At 48.9% G+C, this 25,977-nt stretch overlaps 2 protein-coding genes across 4 annotated transcripts in view; one reads left to right on the top strand and one right to left on the bottom strand.

The window, feature by feature from the left end:
- Nucleotides 1-13,331, bottom strand: part of CRYZL1 (crystallin zeta like 1) — a 40,642-nt gene extending 27,311 nt beyond the window's left edge. The window contains exons 1-3 of the mRNA XM_056109305.1: nt 13,185-13,331; nt 3,935-4,012; nt 529-600 (exon numbers count right to left, since the gene is read on the bottom strand). Coding sequence (XP_055965280.1) covers nt 529-594 — 66 coding nt within the window. The 5' untranslated portion in view covers nt 595-600; nt 3,935-4,012; nt 13,185-13,331. The remainder of the gene's footprint in view (nt 1-528; nt 601-3,934; nt 4,013-13,184) is intronic.
- A 718-nt stretch (nt 13,332-14,049) lies between these two features.
- Nucleotides 14,050-25,977, top strand: part of ITSN1 (intersectin 1) — a 208,017-nt gene continuing 196,089 nt past the window's right edge. For 2 of the 3 annotated variants that reach the window (XM_056109218.1, XM_056109217.1), the window contains exon 1: nt 14,050-14,243. The gene's annotated coding sequence lies outside the window, so the exon portion shown is untranslated. The remainder of the gene's footprint in view (nt 14,244-25,977) is intronic. The other variant, XM_056109219.1, reaches the window with a different exon arrangement.

Here is a 25,977-nt window from a genome sequence, read left to right as displayed (position 1 = left end):
ACAATAACAAAATCCTCTTGTGCTGTCACTCTGGGCAGATTATGCAACACCAACCACTTCCCCAGGACACTAAAGATTAAAATGTAACTGTTTCACTTCAGAAAGAAAGAGGGGAGGGGGAGAAGAAGAGATGAGAAGCAATGGGTCAGGGGATTAAGGTACAGAGGTGGCCTTAAGGAATAACAAAGACAAATATCCAAACCACAGAGTCAACAACACTGAAACCAAGAGACACAAACTGTTAACAGCTGAACTGGCAGGAAGGCGCCTGCCAAGAGGGCAGGCTGGGGGGGCGGCCCCCCCCCCCCCCCCCCCCCCCCCCGCAGAGAAAAGCTGACCCTGATTGGTGGGATGGGTGCTGTAATCTATTGTATGTCTAAAACTCAATATGTAAATCACGATGTTATAATAGCATTTAAAGAAAAGTTTCACTTCAATCATGTAGCCACACTCAAAGGATCTCATAACCAATCACTCAAAAATGGAAGATAGACAACCACTGTTTAATGATGAGACGGTATTTCTTACCCTTTCTTGAAATTCAAATGTAATTTCTTCATTTGCAGAATTCTGTTGAAAATATAATCCTTTCATGGTCACCTAAGATAAAAACAGACATAAAATAAGTCAGTAAAATGCTTTCTACTGGGCCAGAGAGATAGTACAGAGGATAGGAAGCTTGCCTTACTCATAGCCAACCTGGGTTCAGTCCCCGGCATCCCATCTGGTCTCCCTAAGCGCTGTTAGGAGTAATTCCTGAATGCAGAACCAGTGGAAACCACTGAGCATCACCGGGTGTAGCCCAAATACAAAACAAAAATATGCTTTCTGGGGACCATAGAGGCAGTGCAGTGGGTAAGGTGCTTGCTAGGCTCACCGACATCTCTGGATAGACTCCTGGCACCACATATGGTCCCCTAGCCCTGCCAGGAGGGATCCGTGAGTGCAGAGCTGGGAGTAACCCCTGAGACTGCCAAGTGTAGCCCAATATCACCTACCCCAATAAAAAAAAATAAAGGTTGACAAATATCTTCCAGACCAAGTGAAAACAAAAAATGAAAAAACAGGAGAAAATAACAAATTAAATAAAATAAGGTAATCTTCAGAGGCCGGAGCAATAACACAGTGGGGAAGGTGTTTGCCTTACACACGGCCAAGCCAGATTCGATCTCCCACCCTGTCAGGACTAAGTCCTGAGCACTGCCAGATAGGCACAAAACAAAACAAAACAAAACAGGCTGAGGTGATAGTACAGTGGAGAGAGCATTTGCTTTGCACATGGCTGACCTGGGATCCCTGGCATCCCGTATGGTCACCTGAGCACTGCCAGGGGTAATTCCTGAGTGCAGAGTAACCCCTGAGCATCGCTGGGTGTGACCCAAGAAAAAACAACAACAACAGCAAAAACAAAACAACAACAATAACAAAACCAGTGCCTAGATCAGAAGTATAGAGCTTGCTGCACTTTGCCAAGCGAAGATGACCATGCCAGAGCAGAAAACAGCGACATGACGTATTCCGGAAGCTGCCCAACGCCTGTGCAGAGCCACCTGCCCTCAGGACACGCAAGACTCCATGGGACAGGCCAGAGGAGCTTTGTCAGCTGTTGACTCTGTGCCAGGGAATTCGGAAATTCCTTCCTGCCTCACTTCCTTTCACACCAACACGTCTGTGAGTTCCGCCCACGTGGTCCCTTCTTCTCATAATCTCGCATTCCCTTGTATGAATGCGCCACTAGATGACCATTCCTCTCTACACAAACGCCTGACTGTTCCCAGGTCGGGCTTTTACAAACTATCCTGTTAAAAACATTCTGAGCAAGCAGAGTGATAGTACAGTGGGGAGGGTGTTTGTCTTGCACATGGCCAATCCAGGTTCGATCCCCGGCATCTCATATAGTCCCTGCCCCACCTTCCCCTGCCACCAAGCACCTCCAGGTGTGATCCCTGAGTATGGCATCAGGAGTAAGTCCTGAGCACCGCTGGGTGTGGCCCCCAAACAAACAAAGAAAGGGGCACTTTCCGGAGCATACATTTTGGTAGGAGTATCCAGGCATTTATTTAATGGATAAGGAAACCTTTATTTAGTGGATAAGGAAGCCTTTGATGCTATGAAACCCCGGATCTCGCAACGCCGGCGAGGTCAGAGGTAGACCAACCACACTGTCCCAATTCTGAAGTCATTCCTTTTCACTGTGCCATTTAGTGGGTTTCTACTGAGCTGCTAATATCAGACACATCACTAGAAACTAGAATCCTTTGGCACAGGACTAATCATTCAGGACTTGTTTTTTATTTTTGCAGGATGCAGTGTATGCAAATGTCAGTGTGGGGAACTGGCCCAGAAATGATGAACGTTTCCGAGGCTCACATCAGCTCATTCAACCACGTGTGCTTCCTTCTGAGTGGAAACCTAGTATGACTGTGACGGGCTGCAAACCCCACACCCAGAATGCTGAACTGAACGGAACTTAGCGGAATCCATGCATTTTCCTATAGTTTGGGATGCTGGCCGCTTTCTAGACTACAATAACGAATGTGAACAGCTTACAGTAATCAATACACATTCAAGAGATACTGCAAGCAAATGAGGATCATGTGTCAGCACTCAAGATAATGGGCTGGGACAATAGTACTGGGGGTTGGGCGTCTGCCTTGCACACAGCCAATCTGAGTTCGATCCCCTGGCAGCCACTTTGGTCCCTGGACACCGCCAGGAGTGATCCCTGAGTGCAGAGTCAGGAGTAAGACCTGAGCATCACTAGGTGTGGCCCCAAAGCCAAAATAAATAAATAGATAAATAAAGTAAAACAGTTCGCATTAGAGCTGTTGATGCAGTTGGTTGTTTTTTTTTGCTGCTGGTGGTTTGGGGGCCACACCGGGCAGTGCTCAAAACTTACTCTTGGCGCTGTGCTCGAGGGTCACTCCTGGTGGGGACGGGGGGACCACATGGGATTCAACGGGGTGAGCCCTGTGCATGGCAAACACCTTGCCTTTGGACTATCTCTCCAGCGTGATGTAGCTGAATCACGCTGGCCACCGAGGAGGCTGCGCAGTAAGGATGAGCAACGGAGCTTTCCCTGTGACCTTCAGGATGACCTCTTCCAAATAGCATTCTGGCCCCAGGCCCGGGATAGCTTCCGCTCCCTTCCTCCCAGCACCCTTGTTCTTCCATCTGATCTTGTCGGGCTGAACTTCACCTCACACGTTCACCCCTCTCTCAGGCTCCCAGATGTTTGTGGATTCTCTGACACGCTGCTGATTTTTGACTCTGTGGATTCTGTTAAGTGAATAAAGCTCTAATCTGAACCTCTGCTCTGGAGCCAGGCCCAGAGACACTCATACAGCCCACGTGCTCCTGCTGCTTATCTGGCCTGACCCACAGCGCCTCAGCTGAGTCACGTACACACCAGAGGGCTTTCCCAGGGATAGCTTGGGACAAACACCAGCCGGTTAGCGCTAAATAAATCTTTGCTCCTACGCTGGGGCTCGGAGGGCTGCCTTCTGGAGAAGAGGAACAATCACATCACATATCAACACCCTGATGTCAAAGCACTTCCCACTTCCTAAGGGGGGAAGGAGGGAGAGATAGAGAGAGGCATGGAGGGAGGAAGGGAGAGAGAGGGGGAGAGGGGAGAGGGGGGAGAGAAAGAGAAGGAGAAAGAGAGCGAGTGTGAGAGAGAGGGAGGGAAGGAGAGGGAGGGGGAGAGAGAGGTAGAGAGAGAGGGAGAGAGAGAGAGCCTGACAAGAGAGGCAAGTAGGGGTGGGACAATGGTGGTGGGAAATGTACACTGGTGAAGGGACGGTTATTATAAGACTGAAACCCAATAATGAACAACTTTATAACTGAGATTCTCACTGATTTTCAATTAAAAAAAAAGAAAAACCTCAAACCCACAAAGCAAAGCACTTCCCACTGGTCTGCTGGGACTCACCGGCTTCTCTGCTGACTGATGCTGCAAACAGGCTTGTCTTCCAGATCGGCAGTCACATGCGCCCCGATTTCAAAGACCCTGCAGGACAGAGGCTTGTTAGGAATCAGGGCGTCGCCCAAAGCACATCCATTGCCGTGCCGGTATTTTTAGTTGGATGACTCTAAATAGTTCCTCCAAACAGGTGACAGTTGGCCTGACTGGTAGAAAACGGTGGAACAGCGAAACATGGAGAACAAAAATAACCTCCAATTAAGAGATGAAGAAAGCTGGGGGAGAGATATAGTGCAGCAGGCTGGGCGCTGACTTGGGTTTTACCTCTGGAACCCCAGATGGTCCCCAAGTCCCACCAAGAGGGATCCCCGAGAGCAGAGCCAGGGATAAGCCTTTTGCACAGTCAGGCATGATTCAAATAGAAAACACCTCCTGCCTCTCACAGGTAACTAAGGGCCAGAGAGGTGATTCAAGGTGCTGCACATGCACTTTGCTTGCAAGAGGCCTGGTTTGATGCCCAGTAACGCACGGTCTCCGGAGCACTGCCGGGAGAAGTTTCTTAAACACCGCCAGGTTGCCAGGTGTATACCACCCCCTCCACCAACAAACAAACAAAAAACAAACCAAACGAGGAAAGGGAAGCAGAAGTACTGCTTTTTACAAAAGTGGGCAGAAGAAAATGGGAGAAATAATATGTTTTGCAGACCTACAAAATGAATATTGCTTTACTTTGTTGGCTTTTGGGCCACACCCGGCGGTGCTCAGGGCTTAGTCCTGGCGATGCTGGGGGAGGGGGGGAACCCTGTGGGATGCTGGGGATTGAGCCCAGGGTGACAGTGTGCAAGGCAAGCGCCCTCTCCCGAGGTACAATGGCCCTGGATGCTTTTTTTTTCTTTTTGGGTCACACCTGGTGATGCTCAGGGGTTACTCCTGGCTCTGCACTCAGGAATTACTCAGGGCGGTGCTCAGGGGACCATATGGGATGCTGGGAATCGAACCCAGGTTGGCCTCATGCAAGGGAAATGCACTACCTGCTATGCTATGGCTCCAGCCCTTGGTTGCTGAGTTTTTAGCACTGAGGAAATAAGCAGAATGGACACTGTCCAAGGCCTGCTGGGCTGAGTGGGCACAGGCCACTGCCAGGTTCAATGGAACACGCAGTCCACAACTTAATGAGGTTTTTATTGAGTGTATGTATATTTGCACACGGGAAACAAAATATCTGAACAATCTACTAATGTGAATTAAAATGCGTGGTTTAATCCCACAAAATTGAGGATTATGTTCATTACCAATTTTTACAATGATCACACATTAAACCTACTTAAAAAAAAAAAGAAGCCGGCAAAACAAAAAACAAAGACAGTAATTTCAAGAGCAGAAAGGGGACTTTGCAGGCATGAAACACTAGACTGTGAATCTCACTTGCAGAAAAGCAGTTGCACACTGTGAAGCCAGGTGCAGTCCCCCAGCACCCCAAGTATATTCCACTTCCAGGAAACAGTTAATAAGAGTATTGATCTTTGAAGGGACTTCTACAGAAATCAATGGGAAGGCGGAGCGCATGGCCATCAACTTAGTTGTAAGAGCAACATGAACCCCACCGGCTCCTCTCCTGCTGCACTTAATCCCCCAAGGAGCTCATCTATTAATAATTGTAAAGAAAACCTCGATAGATCATTCCCTGTCTACACTTTCAGACCGAAAGGGATCTGGGTATCAGCTTGGGCCAACCGCAAATTCAACAGGTAGAGAACGACTCGTCTTCTCCAGAAACCTGACATTGTGGACGCTGCAGGGCAGACTCATCAAGGAAATCAGAGTCCCACAGAACTCCTTCCTCTGTACCGAGGGACAGGCCACATAGCTCCCTCTCCCTGTCTCATGTCCTGGCTCACCAGATCATTTTTGGGTTTGGGTTAGCCTATCATTGGTGCTAATGCCACAACGCCTCAGACCTGGGAGACGGCCCTAAGTCTAGTGAAAGGCTTCCTAAGAGAGCAATGAATGACTTCATATTAAAGTTTGGGGAGGGGCTAGTGTGACAGTATAGTGGGGAGGGCATTTGCCTTGCACAGGGCTGACCTGGGTTTGATCCCCGACATCCCGAGCACCGCCAGGAGTGATTCCTGAGTGCAGAGCCAGGAGTAACCCCTGAGCATTGCTAGGTATGATTCCAAAAGCCAAAAAATAGGCACAGCAGGTAAGGCACTTGCATCACATGCAGCCAACGAGGGCTTGATTCTCTGCATTCCATATGGCAGGAATGACCCCTGAGCACAAAGCCAGGAGCACAACCAAGCACAGCTGTATATAGCCCCTCCCCCCCAATAATACACAAGGGGCCAGAGAGACAGTAGAGCAAGTAGGAAGCTTGTCTTGCACACGGCCAACTTGAATGTGATCCCCGGCATCCCATACCATATGGTCCCCTGAGCACCACCAAAAGTAATTTCTGAGCACTGAGCCAGGAGTAACCCCATGAGCATCGCCAAGTGTGGCCGCCAAAACTCAACCTCCCCCAACAATACATAAATAAAATGAAACTGGGGAAGGGAGGGCAGATGCAGTGGTGCCAGGGGCTTCCCCATGCTGGGGCTCAAACCTGGAGCTCCGGCATGCTGAGACGCGTCCCGGCCGTTTCATCCAGCTCCTTCACTACATTTCTATCAAGAGGTGACTTTATTTTTATTTTTTTCTTTTTGGGTCACACCCGGCAATGCACATGGGTTACTCCTGGCTCTGCACTCAGGGATTACTCCTAGTGGTGCTCAGGGGACCATATGGGATGCTGGGAATCGAACCTGGGTTGGCCGCGTGCAAGGCAAACGCCCTACCCACTGTGCTATAGCTCCAGCCCCTCAAGAGGTGACTTTACATAAAACACTAACAATGTTCGTTCTTCCTTCCTTCCTTCCTTCCTTCCTTCCTTCCTTCCTTCCTTCCTCCCTCCCTCCCTTCCTTTCTTTCTGCGTCACACCTGGCGATGCACTGGGGTCACTCCTGGCTCTGCACTCAGGAATTACCCCTGGAGGTGCTCAGAGGACCATATGGGATGCTGGGAATCAAACCCGGGTAAGCTGCGTGCAAGGCAAACACCGTACCCACTGTGCTATCGCTTCAGCCCCATGTTCTTTTTTTAATTAGTGAGACTTTTCACACATACCCACATATCAGATATAGAAAGTATGTCAAACCACATACCCAAGTATTTGCTTTAAAAAAAAAAAATATATATATATATAGTCACAGGGCTGGAGCAGGTAGTACAGTAGGTAGGGGTATTTGCCTGGCACGTGACTGCCCCAAGTTTGATCCCTGGCATTCCTGTATGGTGCCGAGCCTGCCAGGAGTGATCTCTGAGTGCGGAGTCAGGTGTTAAGCCCCGAGCACTGCCAACCAAATCAAACAAACAAACAAAAATATATTGTCAGGCAGAGTGGGGGAAACTACTCAGAGGACTGGAGCACAATGCTCTGTAGGAAGAAGCCCTGGGCTCAGTCCACAGCATTGCAGGGTCCCCTGAGCACTGAGCCAGGAGTAGCCTCTGAGTAGTACTGTTGGGGAGAATTAAGAAACCAAAAGCCACAAAACATAAAAATAAAAATTCTCCCCTACCCGCAAAAGACCTCAAAATGATCAAACAAACAAACAAACAAACAAACAGAAACACCTGTTCAGAGATGGGGGTTGTAGCTCAGTGGCAGAGAGCTTGCCTTGCACGCCTGAGGCCCGGGTTTGATCCCTGACACCATGATCAGAGTGAGGAGCTAAAGTTTGATTCAAAGATCACCCTTTGCAGAACACAAGTCACATCGTCCTTACTGGACAGGTCATCTGTTCTGCTTCTTCAAGGAGGCGGAAACGACGAGGCCGTGACAGCAGGTAAGCATCTGGACCCTTATGTGGCCAGCAGTATCTAGAAACCTGAACTCTTGGGGCTAGAAGGACAGCACAGCGGGCAGGGTGTTTGTCTTGCACCTGGCTGCCCAGGGTTTGATCCCTGGCAACCCATATGGTACCCAGAGTCTGCCAGGACTGACACTTGGGCACTGCTGATTGTGGCCCCCAAACAGAACAACAGCAACAACAGAGAAATCTGCAGGCTCTAAGGTCGCTGTGATTTGCTGCCTGGCCATCAAGCCCCAGTCACTAGAAGGGGACAGGAGAAGGTGGCTCACACCTGCGACAGCATTGCTAAGGACTCTGGGAATGTTCTACTTGTATGTGAGTGAGTTAATACGGAGGGACACACATTAAGTTGCCTAATCCTTAGAGGGATTTTAAGAGGGGCCTGGACACACCAAGGCTTCCTAAAGGGAATTCAAGCATATGTTGGGGAGGTGGGCTGGGGATGAGATAATCACATTAAAGCCGCTTTGTTTAATGGGGCGAGGAGGGCATACCTGGAAGTACTCGGGGGTTACACCTAGCTCTGTGCTCAGGGATCACTCGTGGTGAGCTTGGGGAACTATTGCAGGGCCAGGGATTGAACCCAGGTCTGCTGTGTGCAAGGCAACAGCCTTACCTGCTGCACTATCGCCTGGGCCCCTAAAGCCTCTTTTAATGTGAACAATGCAGATTTCTACCCACATCCAGCCAAGCTTAGTGAATTAATGCATGTGTAGCATAACCCTGACATCTCAACTCAACCACAGATATAAAGAAAGGTGAAGACTTCGCAAAGTAAAGTGCTTCCCCCCTCATCTAGACCTTAGGCAGAAGCACAAAACAAACAAAAAAGGCATTTACTGAGAGATGTCAAATAGCTGCCCATCCGTGCTTCAAGGAATCTCCAGTTCATGTTTACCTAGAACTTCCCATGATGGACTCTTGAATTTCAAAGCACTGTAGCATTGTCCTCCCGTTGTTCATCGATTTGCTCGAGTGGGCCCAGTGACGTCTCCATTGTGAGACTTATTGTTACTGTGTCTGGCATATCGAATACGTCACGGGGAGCTTGCCAGGCTTTGCCGTATGTGCGGGCGAGATACTCTCGGTAGCTTGCCTGACTCTCCGAGAGGGGCAGAGGAATCGAACCTGGGCCGACCAGGTCGGCGGTGTGCAAGGCAAATGCCCTACCCACTGTGCTATCGCTCCAGCCTTTGAAAAAAAAAAAAAAGAATTGCGTGTGTCACTGCAAAAAACATATATCAAAAAAGTGCCTTTTGTAGAGGCAGACTGGTGGGTGGGAAGCAGATATGGGGAAGCACTGGTGATGGAAGTGGACACTGGTGACGGAACTGGTGTTGGAACATTGTACACCAGAAATTCAATCATGAAGAACTTTGTAATTTCATGGTGATCAAAGAAAAAAAATGTACGCGGGTCTGAGTGATGCACAGTGGGTAGGGTGCTTGCCTAGCACATGGCTGACCCTGGTTTCGATCCCTGGCATCCCATGTCCCCTGAGCATCACCAGGAGTAATTTCTGAGTAGCCCCTGGGCATTACTAGGTGTGGCCCCCCCAAAAAAACAAACAAAAACTAGGAAATGTGGTGTGTGTGTGTGTGTGTGTGTGTGTGTGTGTGTGTGTGTGTGCATATGATGCCAGGATGGAACTCAAACCCAGAACTTTGAACGTGTCAAACATGCACCTTACCACTGAGGCATATCCTTCTTCGAAATTTCTTTGAATGATTCTTGCAACTCCAAGAGAGCTGAACCTTTACTAGCCACTGATTCACACAGTACCTTTGACCTAGGGTCTCTATGTGGAGGCTCACCAGGAGAGGAGTTGCAGGAGGCAGACTGGGTGTTATTTCATTCTGCCAGTCTCCTGCTTGCATTGCTCCTCCAAGGTGGGAATGAGGAAACTCTCTCACCACAGTTCTGAGTGAGCATCCTCTGGCCCCAGCCCAGCCCTGGGGCACACAGTCAACAATGCACAGTCAATCAGAGTGATGAATATCAAGTGTCCTCCCCAAATGCTAGTAGCCTCATCACATAACCTGGGGCAAAGCCCTTATGATGAACCAATTGAGGGCCCTTCCAGAACCCTGACTGGCTTTCTCTTTCCTCCACTACTTTTAACCTGCGGGAGAGCAATTAGGACCTCCTCCTCTTGAATTCAGACCACTCTCTCCTCCAGTGCATTTTTTTGGGCCACTCCTGGCAGTGCTCAGGCCATGTAAGGCTGGCAGGCTTGGCTGGGTACAAGGCAAGTGCTCTACCTGCTGTACTCGTGCTCTGACAATGCATTTAACAGAGTTTCTCTACCAACTAGCATTCCTCACAATTTGTACATGCTTGTCATTTTAAGTTTCCAGTTCCCTATGGGGTCTTGAGAAGTGCTCTCTTGCTGCAGATGTCAAACACAATAGTAATGCAGGTGAAATATTTAATAAATGAGTCAATTGCCAGTAAATGAACACTCCAGAGAACTCCAAAGATGTCACTGATTATAAAATATAAATAATAGAAGAAAATGCTTTTGCGGAATGCATATTTTGGTACGACTGCACAGGTGTATGTGTTTTGACCTTGGGTTGGATCTGGAAAAACTCATATATTTGTCTTTGAAATAGTTTATGCCTAATAGTCTAAAACTTGCTCACAAGAGCAAGACGACATTCTTTTGTTTGTCTCTTTCTGGACCACATCTGGCGGTGCTCAGGGGTTACTCCTGGCTCTGTACTTAGGAATCACTCCTGGTTGAGCTAGGGGGACCATAAGGGATGCCGGGGATTGAACCTTGGTTGGCTGCCTTCCTGGCAGCCACTTATCCACTGTATGATCATTCCAGCCTAAGACATTCATTTTTAATCAACTAAAACAGATTTCAGGGACCAGAGAGATCATACAGTAGGTTTAAGTCCCAGCACCACATATAGTCCTCTGGGCAACGTGGTGTGGTTCCCAAACAAAACCTATAAAAATATGTTTCATCAGAAACTCCAAACACTATGTGATTCCTCGTCATGAACTTTAAGAATTTCTACACTTGGCCCAGAGTGATAGCATAGCTGAGAGGGTGTTTGCCAGGCACATGGCTGACTCAGGTTCGATCCCCGGCATCCCATATGGTCTCCTACAGACCTCGAGGAGTAATTCCTGAGTGTAGAGCCAGGAGTAATCCCCGAGCATCACTGGGAGTGACCCCCCGCCCCCAAATAATGTCTACAATTTCCCAGCCCCTCACAGGAGGTGCCATGAATAAATAGGGTGATGTTCTTAATGTCTCTGAGACAAACCCAGCAGCTGAAATATCTTAAGGTTCTAAATCCTCTTCTCAACCATAAGAGCTAGAATTCTGATCTGAATGCACAGCATGGAGAGGTAAAAAGCTACCCAAAGATTTCACTGTGACTGAAGGCAAATTGACCATGTATGGAGAACCCTTTCTTCCAAATCAGAGTATCTCATCCCTGCGTAAGCTGGAATGAAGGCATTCTGGAAGTGAAAGTTTAGATTTAAAAAAAAAATAGAGTAATTATTCTTAATTGCAGTTGTTGACTCATAGAATTCAGAAGATACAGTTCACACTACTATTGCTCAAATCTTAGGGACTCATTCTCTTATTCTGGGCCATTTCACTATAACCTTGTAATCCAAATTTATGAATTAGGGATATTGTTCCCTCAAAGGGTAGCTATAAGGATTATAAGTAAATATCACACTTCATGGTCCTGGAGAGACAGTATAGCAGTAAGCCGCTTGCTTTGCATGTGATGGATCCGGGTTTCATCTCTGGTACCTAATGAGCCCCGCCAGGTGTGATACTTGAGCATAAAACCAGGAGAAAGTCCTGAGCAGTGGCTGCAAATTCAGACCAAAAGAACTATACCTTTATGCAAAGCACTCAGTAGAGTACCTGACACAAAATAAGTGATCTAAATGTTGGCTATTTTCACTATTGCTGTATGTTGGGCAGAAAATCTCTAACATGATTCCAAAGTCCCTCCTACAGCGCAGTCAAGGGTCCCATCAGATGCCCATTAACACCTTTCCATCTCTGCAGCGGGATACTGGGTCCTTTGAATATGCAATGTGCAGAAGCAGTGCAGTCTGGCTAACTGCAAGACACCAGAAGTCTAACACCACCATTGAAGATTTAACATGGGGGAAAAAAGGGCCAAAGTTCAAACCCTAATATATAAATATATATTGAAATAATAATAGTCCAGGTATGCTGGATCAAATAAAACACACCATTGATTTCACGTGGTTTCTTTTCTTTAAAAAATATAGTGATAGTACAGCAATAGTACAGCAGGGAGAGTGTTTGCCTTGCATGCGGCCGACCCAGGTTCGATCCCTGGCATTCCATATAGTCCCCCGAGCACCTCCAGGAGTAACTCCTGAGTGCAAAGCCAGGAGGAACCCCTGAGAATCTCCAGGTGTGACCCCCCAAAAAAGCAAATATATATATATGTGTGTGTATTTATATATATACATACATATAGCTATGGGGGAAAGAAACAAAAACTCACATAACTTCACATTCAACATGTATCTGACAGAGATGATGAACCCAACTGCTCATAACATGCAGGAGAAGGTGCTGGGAGCTAAGAAGAGATGCAGAGGTTAGAGCCCATAGCACAGCGTTTGCCTTCCATAGGGCCAATCCGGGTTGGATCCTGGGCATCCCATATGGTCCCCCAGGCACCCTCCTGATCACAGAGCCAGGAGAAGTCCCGGAGTATCGCCAAGGGGACGCTCCCCCCGTTAACCCCCCCCCATCCGCGCCACAAATGGAGACGCAAATTCTCAGGCTGGAAAACCACTTGCCTCTTACAGGTGGATTTTAGTGGTGGCCCAGTGCATCCAGCGGCGCGAATGTGGCCTTAAGATCACATACCTGCCAACCTTCCTGGTTTAGACAACTGCACACCAAAAGAGAAAGGGAGAGAAAGGACGAAAATACAGAAAGAAACTCAAATCATAAGGATTAAAAAGAAGCAAGGCGTAAATCCAAGCCGGGAGATTCGGGGGAAGGGAATTTGCAGACGTTTTGACGTTTTGCTTCCAAAACGTGTGGAAGATGCACAGCCAGATTTAAAAAAAAAAAAGAAAGAAAAAGAAAAGAAAAAATGCCAGACCCAAACCCTAAAAGCACCAGGAAACCGTCAGTCCGATCAGGTCCTCCCCGCCCCTTCGCTTGGTCTCGGCTAAGCTAGGCCCCGGTCTAGGGGCTCTCGGTTCGACTGCGACACGAACCACCCTCCGCCCGGGGCTGGGCGCTTTTGTGAAGCGTCTCTCGATCTTTCGCCCACAGCCCGGTTTCAAAAGACACGCAACGCGTTTAAGGGCTCACCTGCCTGCCAGCAGCCCCAACGGCCTGCGCCTCCGCCGCCACCACCGCCACCTTCGAGCCCTTCTGCAGAGAGCCCGCCCTCGCTGGATCAGCGGCTGCTCCCATTGGTTGGGCCGCTCATCACTCTCAGGCTCTTTGGAGGCTGCGGAGGACGCCATAGCAACCGAGCCAGAACTACATTTCCCGGCATGCTCTGCTCAGAGGCGCTGGGCGGCTCCGTACCGGGGGCTACCAATCAATGGGCATAGTTGTATTTGCGGGGAAGGGTACCGCTTTATGCAAATTTCAGTTAAAGACCACATTCTTCCTTATTCCAAGCGTATCCCCCACCACCTGCACTGGATTGTGGCCCTGCCACATTATTGTCTCCATTCAAGCCTTTCTTAACTTGGTTTCATACATTCTTACTAGTGCCTACCAAGTCATCGAACAGAGGAATCGATCCAGCAGCATTAAATCTCTATGAGCCAGGCCAGAAACCTCGCCCACCAAAAGCTGCGGGTTGCACCCTCTAGGGGGCGTGCGAAGAAGAAGAAGAAGGAGAAGAAGAAAAAGAAAAAAGTCCTCCTCCCGCCTCCTTGGCGCTCGCTGATTGATAGGATCTGCTGTCATTCCATCCTCTTCCATTTGTTTTAAGAGGCCCGACCCCTCCTCCGCCTCCTTTGATGGGCGGGGCTTACAGTAGGGGGGCGATGAAGGGGACGAACGATTGGCGCGCGCATTGGACCCGCCCTCCGGTGGGCGGGGCCTGAGGGGTGGGCGGGCCGCAGGAGGCGGCGGCTGGAGATGAGGAGATAGGCGGGAGCGAGGGATCGAGGGAGGGAGCGCAGGAGGAATAAGGGGAACGGAGCCGAGGGGAGGGAGCGCAGCTTGGTTGCTCCGTAGTACGGCGGCCCGCGAGGGAGCACCCCGACCGGGCTCCGGGACGCGCGCGGGGAGGCGGGCGGGCCAGCGGGAGGGGATGGTGTGCGGGGCTGCGGCTCCTGCGTCCCTCCCCGCGCCGTGCGAGCTGCACTGATTTGTCCCCGGGGCGGCAGCGCGGACCCGCCTGGAGATGAGGTGAGGAGCTGAGGGGGGCCGGCCGGCGGCGGCGGCCTGGCCCCCGGGGGGTCGGCGCGATGGCCGCCCGGGGCGCGCGTCCCTCGGGCCGCCCTTCACCCTTGGCCGCGCGCCGGCCCCGCGCCCCACCATCCTCCCCCTCACCGTCCCCGGGGGGCGGCGGCGGCGGCCGTGCGGGCGGGCGGGCGCCGGGAGGGCCGGGGCGGCGCGGCGGGCCGTGGGGGTGGGGACCGCGGGACGGGCTGCGGGTGGAAGGGGCGTCGAACCTGGGCGGCCCGGGGCTGGGGGCTGGGGGGGTCCCCTCCTTCTCCAGGGGCAGCCTGAGGGGCGCGCTCGCTCCTTCCCGGGCTGACCTCGTTGCCCTCGGCCGACCGAGCGCGGCGGGTGAGCCAAGCCTCGCCTCCCCACCAGCCTCCTGGGGCTCCGGAGCTGCATCGCACCCCGGGCCTGGAGTCCCAGGCTCATCCTTATCCACCCCCCCCCCCACCCCAACCCTCCCTTTTTTTTTTAAATTATTATTTAAAAAAAAAAACCTCTCGGGTGCCTGCAGAAATCCCTTCCAGTGAAGGGCAGTCAATGCCGCGGGGTTGCAGTCGCCGCCGAGCGGGGCTGACTCTGATGGTATTCGGGGGCCGCGCGCGCCGGGCGGCTGCTCCGCGGCGCCTTCCCCTTTACGCACCGGCCCCGGCTGCTCGGCGTGGACCGCGGGGTGGCCGCGAACCCCGGCGGCTGCAGCCCGGATTCCCCGGGAAAAGGAAGCCCCGGAGGCACGGGGCTGCACCTTCCTCGACTTCGGTTTGCTCGGGGCTCAGAAAACAACTTCGTCGATTGCATTTCCTCTGGGCATCTTTTGTTGCAATTCCCCGACCCGAGACGCTGGGCTTGGCTGGGGCTCTTGAAGGAAGAAATTCGCCGAGCGGTTTCGCTGTTTGGTTGGAGCTGGAGAGTTATTTATTTATTTATTAAAAAAAAAAATCTTTGGATATCCACTAGAATAGAAAAGTTTTCCTTTTCGAAGTTTGCCTTCGCCAGTTGCTAATTTTGAAGGCAAGAACCAGCCTGACATTTCCCAGGTTTGCAGGGTCCCCGGGAGATGCGTTTCTTTCTTTGTGCTGATGGCTTTGGCATCCTGCTCTCGCTATTTGTGGGGTCAAAACCAGTACCAACCTTAGAAGCAGGCGCGGTAAAAAACAAGTAGGGACAATAAAAACAAATACCACACAGACCAGAGGCATGTGGGAAATCCCGGTTCTTGTCAAGGGGGTGGCAGTTTTCCTAATCCCTTTGAACACAAGCTCTGAGATCTCCTGGATTATGTGGACCGGAGCTGAGGGCAGGAAATGGACCAGAACCTGCAGCCTGCTGGTTTGTGTACTCTCTAGTTTCAAACACACAAACAGGAGGAATAGATCCATTTATTTTTAGATGGCTGAAGGTGTATAAGCTAGAATATCCCTCCCAGTTAAGATTTCTCTCTCTGGAAAATAGTTTTTTTTTTTAAAGTTTATTCGAGATAGTTGTTTTCCCAAGGATATTTGCTTATAAAAACATATGTTGTCTACATTTTTATTTTTAACATCCAGGAAAATATTTTTCTATAGATTTGTAAAGAAGTCAGGAACTTTGAAGTCCATCTAAATTGAGAAATGAGGGACTCTATAATGTTAGGGTGTTAAAATGGTGTTAAAACTACTTAAAGCTCTTTTTAAGCAACTCCTCTAAGAAATATTTCTGATAAGAGCTTTTTTCCCTTTTAGAATGTATTGGTTGAAATTGCTGAGGCACACAGTACCTTCACAAAACTCTTAATATTATTCTGCCTTAGTGAGAGAGGAAATGAACACATTTTTGATGTACTTTGGAACCCAGTGGATTGTTCAGATACTAAGCATTGTGAAATAGGGCATAAAATGAGTGGTAGCAAGTGAGTTCCCTGAAATGTTTGTCCTTTTTAGCTTTTTTTCCCCTTCAGTTTCCTTTTTTGCTCCAGTATTGGTAGTGGAACCCTGTCGGAGTTCATCTGTCCACCACATGCTTGGATTTGGAAAATGCAAATCCTTCGGAAGAGGTTAAGGAGGTGGTGCTGATATATTTCTTTACTCTTAATCTCCATCTTAATCTGCCTTGATGGTGAATAATAGTGACTTGGAGGGTTGAGTTTATTTTACTCAGTTTAAATTCCACTGCTGTAAAGATTTTTCACTTCTGAATGGTCGTTTCCTGTCTGAATGGCTTCACTTACTGATGAGATTTTCCAAGTCAGAGCACTTCTCAGTAGCACCTGAGATTTTGTTTTTATTTTTATTATTTTTTTGAGTCTTAGGGCCACACTCAGTGATACTTATGGGCTAATCCTGGCTCTGTGCTCAGGGGTGACCATGCTCATGGTCATGGCCATGCTCGGGGGGGGGGGGGGGGGGGGACACGACACGACATGTATAGTGCTTGGCATAGAATCTGGGTCGGCTGCAAGCAAGGCAAGTTCCTTTACACCCTGTACTCTGGCCCTGAGTTCTGTTTTTAAAGTACAGTTATTTTTTGGGGGGGGGGCTGGGGAGGTGACTCAGGGTTGGAGTACATGCTTTGCATGCTGGAGGCCAGAGTTTGATCCCTGACTGACCATGGTCGCCACCAAACAGGCAGGCATGATCCCCTGCTCCCCGCCCTTAGCACTGACCTGGGAGTAGCTTTTGAGCAGTGCTGGGTGTGGCCCCCAAACAGGAAAAAAGGATAAGGGAAAATGCAAGTCTTGGTCACCTCACCTGACTGTGGAGTGGTGTGAAATCAGTATTTCAACAAGCTGCCCAGGAATTTCTCCTGCACAGTCAAGTTGAGAAACTGCTGGCATTGTGCTTCCTTCTCCCCAGACATCTCCTCAGATCAGCATTTCAAGTGACAGTAAGCTTTATGATGGAGACTGCTAATGAAAAAAGAATCTTAACTATTACATAGGCAATTCACCTATAATAATATGTTCCTGTGGGTCCCAAGAATGAGGCTCCTTGTTCTGAGATACCTAGAATAATGCCTGGAGGAAGGTGATGATTTTTTTTTTTTTTTGGTTTGTTTTCTTTGTGGACCATACCCTGTTGTGCTTAGGGCTTTCTTCTGGCTCTCTGCTCAGGGATCATTCTTGGCAGATTCCAGGTACCTTCTGTGGTGCTGGGGATCAAACCTGGGTCAGCCACTTGCAAGACTAGCGCCTTTACTGCTGTACGGCTTCTCTTGCCCAATATATATTTGTATTTTTGGTTTGGGGCCATGTCCAGTGGTGGTCAAGGCTTATTCCTGGCTCTGCACTCAGGGATCATTCCTTGTGGGAATCAGGAGACTATAATGGGATGCTCAGGATCAGCCAGCCTCATGCAAGGCAAGCTCCCTGCCTGCTGAGTCCTCAAAGACATGTGAAATAATGAATTAATCAGAGGCCCCATTTTCAAGCAGACTTTACTGATCTTCCCACTGATTTTATGAATCGGGGGCCACCAAGGCTGTAGTCCCATCCTTACTGTCGGTTTGGTTGGCTCTGGAAGGAGAGCACTTCCCAAGCATTTAGAATGCTCAGCTGATGAGCTGCAAAGAAGGCGGCCAGAGAGATGTTTACCTAGAGACTCCGAATGTAAATTAAGCCTCAGGATAGGAGCAAATTACTGTTATCACTGTCTCAGAATAACATTTTGTAAACAAACGATGGCAAACCCAACATAATGTCATGAAATTGGTTTCCCCAAATACAGAAAATTGGTCTGTTTTCTGTCTTCATACTAATAACATAGGACCTCATTTCCTATCCTCCTGTTCCAGTATAGGGTGCTTACTAGTAGCTGCTTCTCTTATTTAGTTGAGGGGACCAGATGGTTAACTGCAAGCCCTAGGGTATGGGTTTGACCTCCCAACAAAGCCTGTGACTGCCCTTGTAATCTGCCTCTTAAATTTTATCTGCCTATTAAAATGAAAACACACACACACACACACACACACACACACACACTCACCTGGGTGGTGTATTGGGTCTCAACTGCCAGTGCTCTGAGCCTACTCCTGACTTTGTGCTCAGAGATCACTCCTGACAGTACTTGGGGACCAATGTGGTACCGGATTGAGCTGGGGTCAGCTGTGTGCCTTAAATTTTTTTGGGGGGGGGCATACCCCGCTATAATCAGGGCTTGATGGAGCTCAGGCATTACTCCTGGTGATGCTCCGGGGGACCAAATGGGATGCTGGAGATTGAACCTGGGTCTACCATGTGCAAAGCAAGCACCCTACTGGCTTTACTAGCTCTCCGGCCCCACTTTTAAAAATTAAAATTTTTTTCTTCTTTTAAAAAATTTGGTTAGCCGTTAGCTGTGTGCCTGAACCCCTCTACCGTTTCTCTCGTTTTAACCAGCCTTAAGGTCAGCAAGAGCTTCAACTGCTGTACTTTCTCTCTAGCCTTAATTGGCTCGGTTTTAAGCTGGTCTCCCAAACTGTTGTGTGGGGCAGGTCCTGGTGCTTCAGGGCTGCCAGGAATGGAATTGGGAGAGAGATGATGAGAGATTCATCTCAATGAGAAAGTGAAAATGGCAAGGTCCTACGAGTTGGCACTTATTTATGTATTCTTTAAATAATCTTTGGAGGTTAAAATGGAAGCGCCCTCTCCTGCTTACAGGAGGGTTTTGCTTTCGCACCCCTGGCCAGCCTCCTGACCCATTTCTGCCCATGATGATCATGTTCATTCTTGCATTTTGTTGGTAGGCCCTTTCGCTGGCTTCCAAGTGGTGGCAGCCATTTGCCAGAAATGGGTATGACAGGTCTTCTGGCTCCTAGTGGCCCGCCTGAACCAAACCAGTAAGGAGACTCAGGATAAAAGCAGAGACAAGATGGCATTGGGGCCCTCTAAGCCTGTGTCTGTGGCACTCATTCTCACCCAGGTGAACTTCCTGAGCAGTTTTACTGCTCTGAGCAGGGCAGGGTGTTATGATACAAAGCCTGGTGTAAGCAAACACCCTCATGTCTCTACAAAGGTTTCAATCTCCGCCTGTCGGCCAGTGTCACCTTACAAGTATAAAAATGGTGAAAGTCACTGACCGCCAATAGAAGCCAGTTCATCCTGGGTCCAGCTTTTCTGAAATTCAGACTCTTTCCTGCTGTAAAAGTAAGACTATAGAGTATTTATTTATTTATTTATTTTGGGGGGGGTGTTTGAATTTTGGGCCACACCTAGGATGCTTAGGGACTATTCCTGCTTCTGTGCTGAGGGATCTCTCCTGGTAGTACTCAGGAATTGAACTGAGACTGCCATATGCAAGGCACTTGTACCTTAATACCATTATTATCTCTCTGGCCCCTATAATTGATTTCAGTGATCTTTCACTGCTTGGAATTTGAAACTCAGCTGCTCCATCTGCCAGAAGGAGGCTGTTACATTTTGGTCACTGACATAAAGTCTGTTTGGAATGATTGGGACAGAAAATTGGAAAATTTGACTAGAAAATGAGTGTTGCTGGAATATCCCATGTATCAGGTTTTAATGAATTAAAGTGATAATATCAAGTAAAATCATTAAATGATAATGAAAGTGTTACTATGGTGTTTTATCATTTTCAGATGAGATAAGATATATGTGTGTTTGTGTTATATATAGTCATTATAATCAATTCTGTATGCTTGATGAGGTTGGAAGAAGTAAGGAGGAAGAGGTGGAGAGAAAAGGTAAAAGGGTCCATGTTCATTTGTCCCAGGACCTGAGCAGTACCTGGGGTCCGGGGACATTCCATAGTAAATTGTAGGTGTGTGGAATAACCCCATGTTTGGGGACCCCCCATTTCCACGAGGCCCAAGTGACCCCAGTGGGGTGATTAGGGAGAGGCAGGAGAGGGGGGTAAAAGACGGAGAGGTTGTTTTGGGTGTTACTCCATGGCAGTGGAAGTAGGAAGCGCCCGCAGATGTTACGCAGACCCATGATTTGTTTTTGTCGAAGAATCTCTGGAGAGCCTGTGGGAGGAGTGAAGAGCTGGAGAGAAAGGTTGGCTTTTTTTCTTTTTTAGTTTTTGGGGCCACACCCGGCAGGGCTCAGGGCTTACTTCTGCCTCTGTACCCAGGGATCACTCCTGGCAGTGCTCGGTGGGTCAAATGGGGGGCTGGAGAGTGAACCCGGTCAGCTTTGTGCAAGGCAAGTGCCCAACCTTCTGTACTAGCACTCTGGCCCCAGAAAGGTTGACTTTGACCGCGCCCAGTTACCTGTGAAGGTTGACGCTTTCTCCTGAGAGAATACTCTTGCTCAAGGAAGTCTCTCAAGGGGAGAGAGAGATGAATGGCGGTTTATACAAACGGTTTTTGTGGGGAGAGAGTATGAGCCACACTGCTGGTGCTCATGGCTCACTCCTGGTGATGCTTAGGGGACCCTGGACGTTGTCAGGGATCCTAGAAGAGTTGGCCACATTTAAAGCATGTGACTTTGTAAACTCTTGGATGGTCTTTGAGGAAAAGAGAATCTTGTCAAACTACCACTGTTATTGTCCAATTAAAGGTTCAAGAATCAGGACTTTTTTGAATTCAGGTTATGGAGATTATGAATCTGGGTTTCTGAGAATTTTCTATTTACATTTCTTGGTGAAAGAAATTATATGAAAATGAATTCTTCAGATACCTGTTTCATGAGTTGAGTGTCTATAGACCCTGTTCCTTTCTAGTAAGGTCTGATTTGTTGCCTGTCCCTACTGAATTTTTATTAGTCTCAAAGGGAGAGGAATAGGGCAAGTCATTGTAACCTTAAAGTGACTTCCTTGGTTCTGTTAGTTTTAAATCACATTATCTGTTAGCTTTCGTTGTTTTGATCTCATTAGATAAAGTGGTATCACAGTTGTGATTGAGTTATTAAAAAAAAAAAATTTGGCCAGAATGGCAGTACAGCCACCCTGCTTCAATCCCCGGCACCAGATGTGGTCTCAGGGGTCTCTGCTGAGTACAGAATCAGAAATAGCTCCTGAGCACAGCTGTGTGTGACTCCAAATCCAAAGCAACAACAAAAACCCCAGCAATTTTTTTTTCAGTTATAACAGCAACGTGTATGGGGGCTGGAGAGATGGTACAGTGGGGAGGACACTTGCCTTGCATGCGGCTAACCTAGCAAATCAATCCTTGGCATCCCAGAACATCCCCTGAACCCACCAGGAGTGATTCCTTGAGTGCGCAGACAGGAATAACCGCTGAGCATCACCTGTTGTAGTCCCAAAACAAAATGTAAAAGCAACATGTGTATATTTAAAAAAAAAACAAATTTGGGGGGCTGGAGCAATAGCACAGCGGGTACGGCATTGCCTTGCACACGGCTGGCTCTGGTTTGATTCCCAGTATCTCATGTGGTCCCCCAAGCACCACCAGGAGTAATTCCTGAGTGCATGAGTCAGGAGTAACCCTTGTGCATCGCTAGGTGTGACCCAAAAAGAAAAAAAAAATTGGAAGTACAGAATAGGACCGAATGGAAGGGACTCCAGTCTCCCTCTCCAGAGAAGCATTCCAACCTCAGAGGTCAGGTGTGGAAGCTGCCCCATATGTGAGTGTGGCGGCGGCAGCCAAGCGTCTTGGGCCCTAGAGATGCTTCCAGGGATGCAGGGCTGGGGCAGTGCGGGACTGGCAGGCCAGACTCGTGTGGCTGCGAGGAGGCGTCCCAGGTGGACTGAGAAGGCACGTGCTGGTGCTTTCACACCCTCTGACCCCTCACCAGTGGCTGGGGAAAGTCTGGTATGGATTGAACAGGAAGCCTCCAGCCCTTGACTTGGCCCACCCCATTGCAGGTTGCCCTCCTCTTCCCACCCCGGGTCCATGTGAATCCCTGTGGGTTTGTTTTTCGGAACCTGTGTTTTTGTTCAGTGTATGGGATCAAATTCAGCAGTTGCCAGCTTCCTGTGCACTCTCCGGCCTTCAGGAAAACCAGCTCAAATAAAGCATGTTAGGGGCTGGAGAGATAGTACAGTAGGTAGGACGTTTGCCTTGCACAAGGCTGACCCGGGTTAGGTCCCTAGCACCCAAGCACTGCCAGAAGTAATCTCTGAGTGCAGAGCCAGTAATAGCCCCTGACCACCATCACCAGTTCTGTGCCCCGCCGCCCCCCATACAAGAAAGCATTGTAGTTGGTTTCATTTTAAAATTTATTTTTGATATGGGGGGGGGAGGGTGTCACAGTTAGTGGCTTTGGAGGACCGAATAGTGCCAGAATCTAACCCAGGCCTCTTGCAGACAGTGTGCATTCTGCCCTGTGAGCCGTCTCTCTGGCCCTGGTTTTGTTTTTGGATTTTTCCATGGGTTTGATCCTCTGTTCCATGCTTATTGGCCTCAGACAAATTTACGTGATAACCTGGCACCTTGCTTGAACGATCAGATCTGGTAACGTTTTGGTCATTTCTTTATGTAGGGCTTCTCTGCCTTTTAAGTGTCATGTAAATGTGGATGCCACTTTGCCCTGGGTGATTGATAGTAATGGCCAGCCTAGTGCCTCGAGCTGGGTGCGGCAGTGTCTAGGACTCACCGGGAAACCCATTTAAAGTCCCCTGGTGAGAGGCTGGAGATCCGAGTGACTGAGCATGTGCAAGGTGCGTGGGAAGTCCAGGCTCAGTTCCCCAGACTCATAGGCCCTGGACGGTGGCCGGGGGAATATTCTCACCATGGCCCTTCCGCACAGAACTCGGAGTAGCACTCTAGCCCCGCCAGGTGTGGCCACAACATTATAAACATCTTTTTGTTGCATGAGAGGGACAGTTTGACTGAGTTTCAGTGACTGAACTTGGGGCTTGTGTGCCACAAGGAGTCCAGTGGGGAGGCAGCTTCATCTCAGCCCTTAGAGACCTTATTTACTTTGTTCTCTTGGCTTTTCCTGTAGATAATTTTTTTTTTCTTTTTGGGTCACACCTGGCGATGCACAGGGATTACTCCTGGCAGTGCTCAGGGGACCATATGGGATGCTGAGAATCGAACCTGGGTTATCTGCGTGCAAGGCAAACGCCCTACCCACTGTTCCATCTAATTATTTAAAAAAAAAAAAAAGACAATTTTCTAGAATTTGTCATTTATATTTAGCTTGCTTTTCTTTTGGTGGTGGTGATGATGGGAATCTTGGGATCATACCCAGCATCTGGCTCAGGGATCAATCCTGGTGGTGCTGTGTGGGGGGGGGGGAGGGGTGTGAGGGGGTGTGGGAGGCGTCTATGGTGCAAGGGATCAATCCAAGTGCAACTGCACACAGGCCAAGTGACAACCCCTGTATGATCTCTCCATCTTCAACTTGCATTTTTCTTTGTTGATGTGACCTCTTGGAACAGTGGCGATTTTATTTATTTAGGTTTGGGGGCCATACCTGGTAGCACTTAATGGCTTACTCCTGACTTTGCGCTCAGGACTCACACCTGGTGGGCTTGGAGGACTTCCTGGGATGTTGGGACAGAACCTGGGTTGACCACATTTATGGCCTTGCAGTAGTGATTTTGGTGCCTCTGATGTTCTCAGCTCTGCTTAATTCTATATCCTTCACAGATGCCTTGATTTGAGTTAAAGTCGCCTCTTTCCTCTTGCTGTCCTATTCTTAATTTTGGTGAATAGTCCAAAGTAGCAGGGAATGTTAATGGAGTTTTTGGGGATATCTTGCTGAATCTGTTTCATCTGGGGTTCTGGGACTCAAACCCAGGACCTTGGACATGTGAAGCAGGCCCTAGATGCCCCTCCACCCCCAACTTCCTCCCTGGTTCCGCGCCTCCAACCCCACCCCCAGTATCGTGCAATACATTTCTCCTCTACGGAAGACTCTGAGTGTTGAAGTGGATTTGATGCATCCCTTTCCTGGAAATGTGATACTGAGCCCAAGAGAGCGATTTGCCCATCTCGTCACTTAAGAGCACATAGGCAGGCACTTGGGGGTTGGAGGCAGTCTTGTTCTGTCTTTGTGGTCAGAGAAAGCTGGTTTAGGGTGGAGAAAAAAAGGCAAAAATCTAGAGAGAAGCAGAGAATAGTGCTTGAAAATCACTTTACTATTATTTTTGGTCTGGGGGCCACACCTGATGGCACTCAGGAGCTACTTCAGGCTCGGTGCTTGGAGGTTGCTCCCAGCAGTGCTCAGAGAACTGCATGCTGCTGAGGATCAACCTGGGGCCTCCATACACTTGAGCACATGAAGCTGTCTCCAGGGCCCCTAGATTCACAGGACCTTGCCTCTGGGGGTCGTAGAATACGATTGCTGTCAGAGGCAGTTGGGCACTTGTTTTTCTCGTGTAAACAGTCCAGAGCTGAAAATAAGGGTAACAAGAAACAGTGAAAGTGCATGCAGCTACTCTGGCCCAGGGGACGCGGAGTGATTGGAAAGGTCAGTTTGCAGACGTGGGCATTGCCCAGTGCCTCTCCTGCACCACTAGCATGAAGCAGGAAGGAAGAGAGAGTTTGCTTTGACTTCCAAACATCCTACCGTTGAAATGGTGTTATTTCCCGTCAGGCGTGTTTTGTCCACATGCCAGAAGTGATCCTAGAGATAGCCATGATGCTGTAGAATACTTAAGACACTTGGTGCATCTGTATTGGGGGTAAGTTCTGTTGGTTTGTAAGTTCTGTTGGTCCTCTTTCTAACACACTAGATATTGTTTGCTTGTTTTTGTTTTGGGGCCATGCCTGGTGGTGCTCAGGGGTTACTCCTGGCTCTGAACTCAGGGATCATTCCTGGATTGCTCACGGGGACCACATGGGGTGCCAAGGATCCAAACCAGGGTTGACTGTGTATAAGGCAGACATCCTACTCGCTGAACTATTGCTTTAGAGATACTGTATATGTGTGTATATGTGTGTGCATACACACATACAGTGTTGCTAAGGCGATAGTAAACACACACATATACACACATATTGTACACTCTTTTTGGGAATTGAGTACACTCAGTGGTGCTCAGGGATTACTTCTGGCTTTACACTCAGGAATCACTCACGGCATGCTTGCGGGACCATAGGGGTGCTGGAAATCGAACATGGGCCAGCTGTGTGCAAGGCAAGCACCCTACCAGCTGTCACTCTGGCTCCTAATACACTAGATTAAAACATTTTTCTTTCTCTTTTTTTAATTTTTTACTTTGATTACATTCAATATTTCGACACCAGACCCACCATTATTATTCAGGATTTTACCCCAACACTCAGATCTGCCGAAAAGGCAACCGTAGACAATTTGTTTGGTTTTTGTTGCTCGTTATGAATAACATATGATGTCGTGCAGCCGCAGTAGTGGCTGTGCGATTTTGGAATTTCGAAATTTTAATTAGATTTAAAATTTAAAATTTTAATTAGATTTAAGTAGATCTCCAAGCCTACTCGGATTGGGGCCGAGCATCCTTCACCTAGATCCTCCAAATTCCAGTAGGCGGGGGTCACACCCACCAATTGGCCCCCTGACGCCGTGTAATCCCATCAACGGCCAAGACTCAGAGACTATAAAAACCAGCTCCCAGAAGAGATCAGCGCAGTCTCCTGCCCCCGCGCCTGGCTGCCCTTGCCGGGGCCCCTTGGAAGGGAGCGGGTTGAGCTTTCCTCCCCGCCCCGACCAGGGCTCCGGCAGCCGAAGACCTCCAGGACCAGCCACCACCATGCTGAGACCACTCTCCGCACACGTGAAGGTACTGGCAGAGCTCCCAGAACCACGCGGCCGCAAATGCGGCCACACGACATCTTATTATGACATCTTATTATCTCATTCCTACTTTGACAAACTGGCAGGCTACCGAATGTA

Source organism: Sorex fumeus, unplaced genomic scaffold (assembly GCF_029834395.1).
Source record: "Sorex fumeus unplaced genomic scaffold, SorFum_2.1 ptg000265l, whole genome shotgun sequence".
Lineage (NCBI taxonomy): Eukaryota > Metazoa > Chordata > Mammalia > Eulipotyphla > Soricidae > Sorex > Sorex fumeus.
The sequence above is the reverse complement of the archived record's forward strand: the minus strand, read 5'-3'. Positions and strand labels throughout refer to the sequence as shown.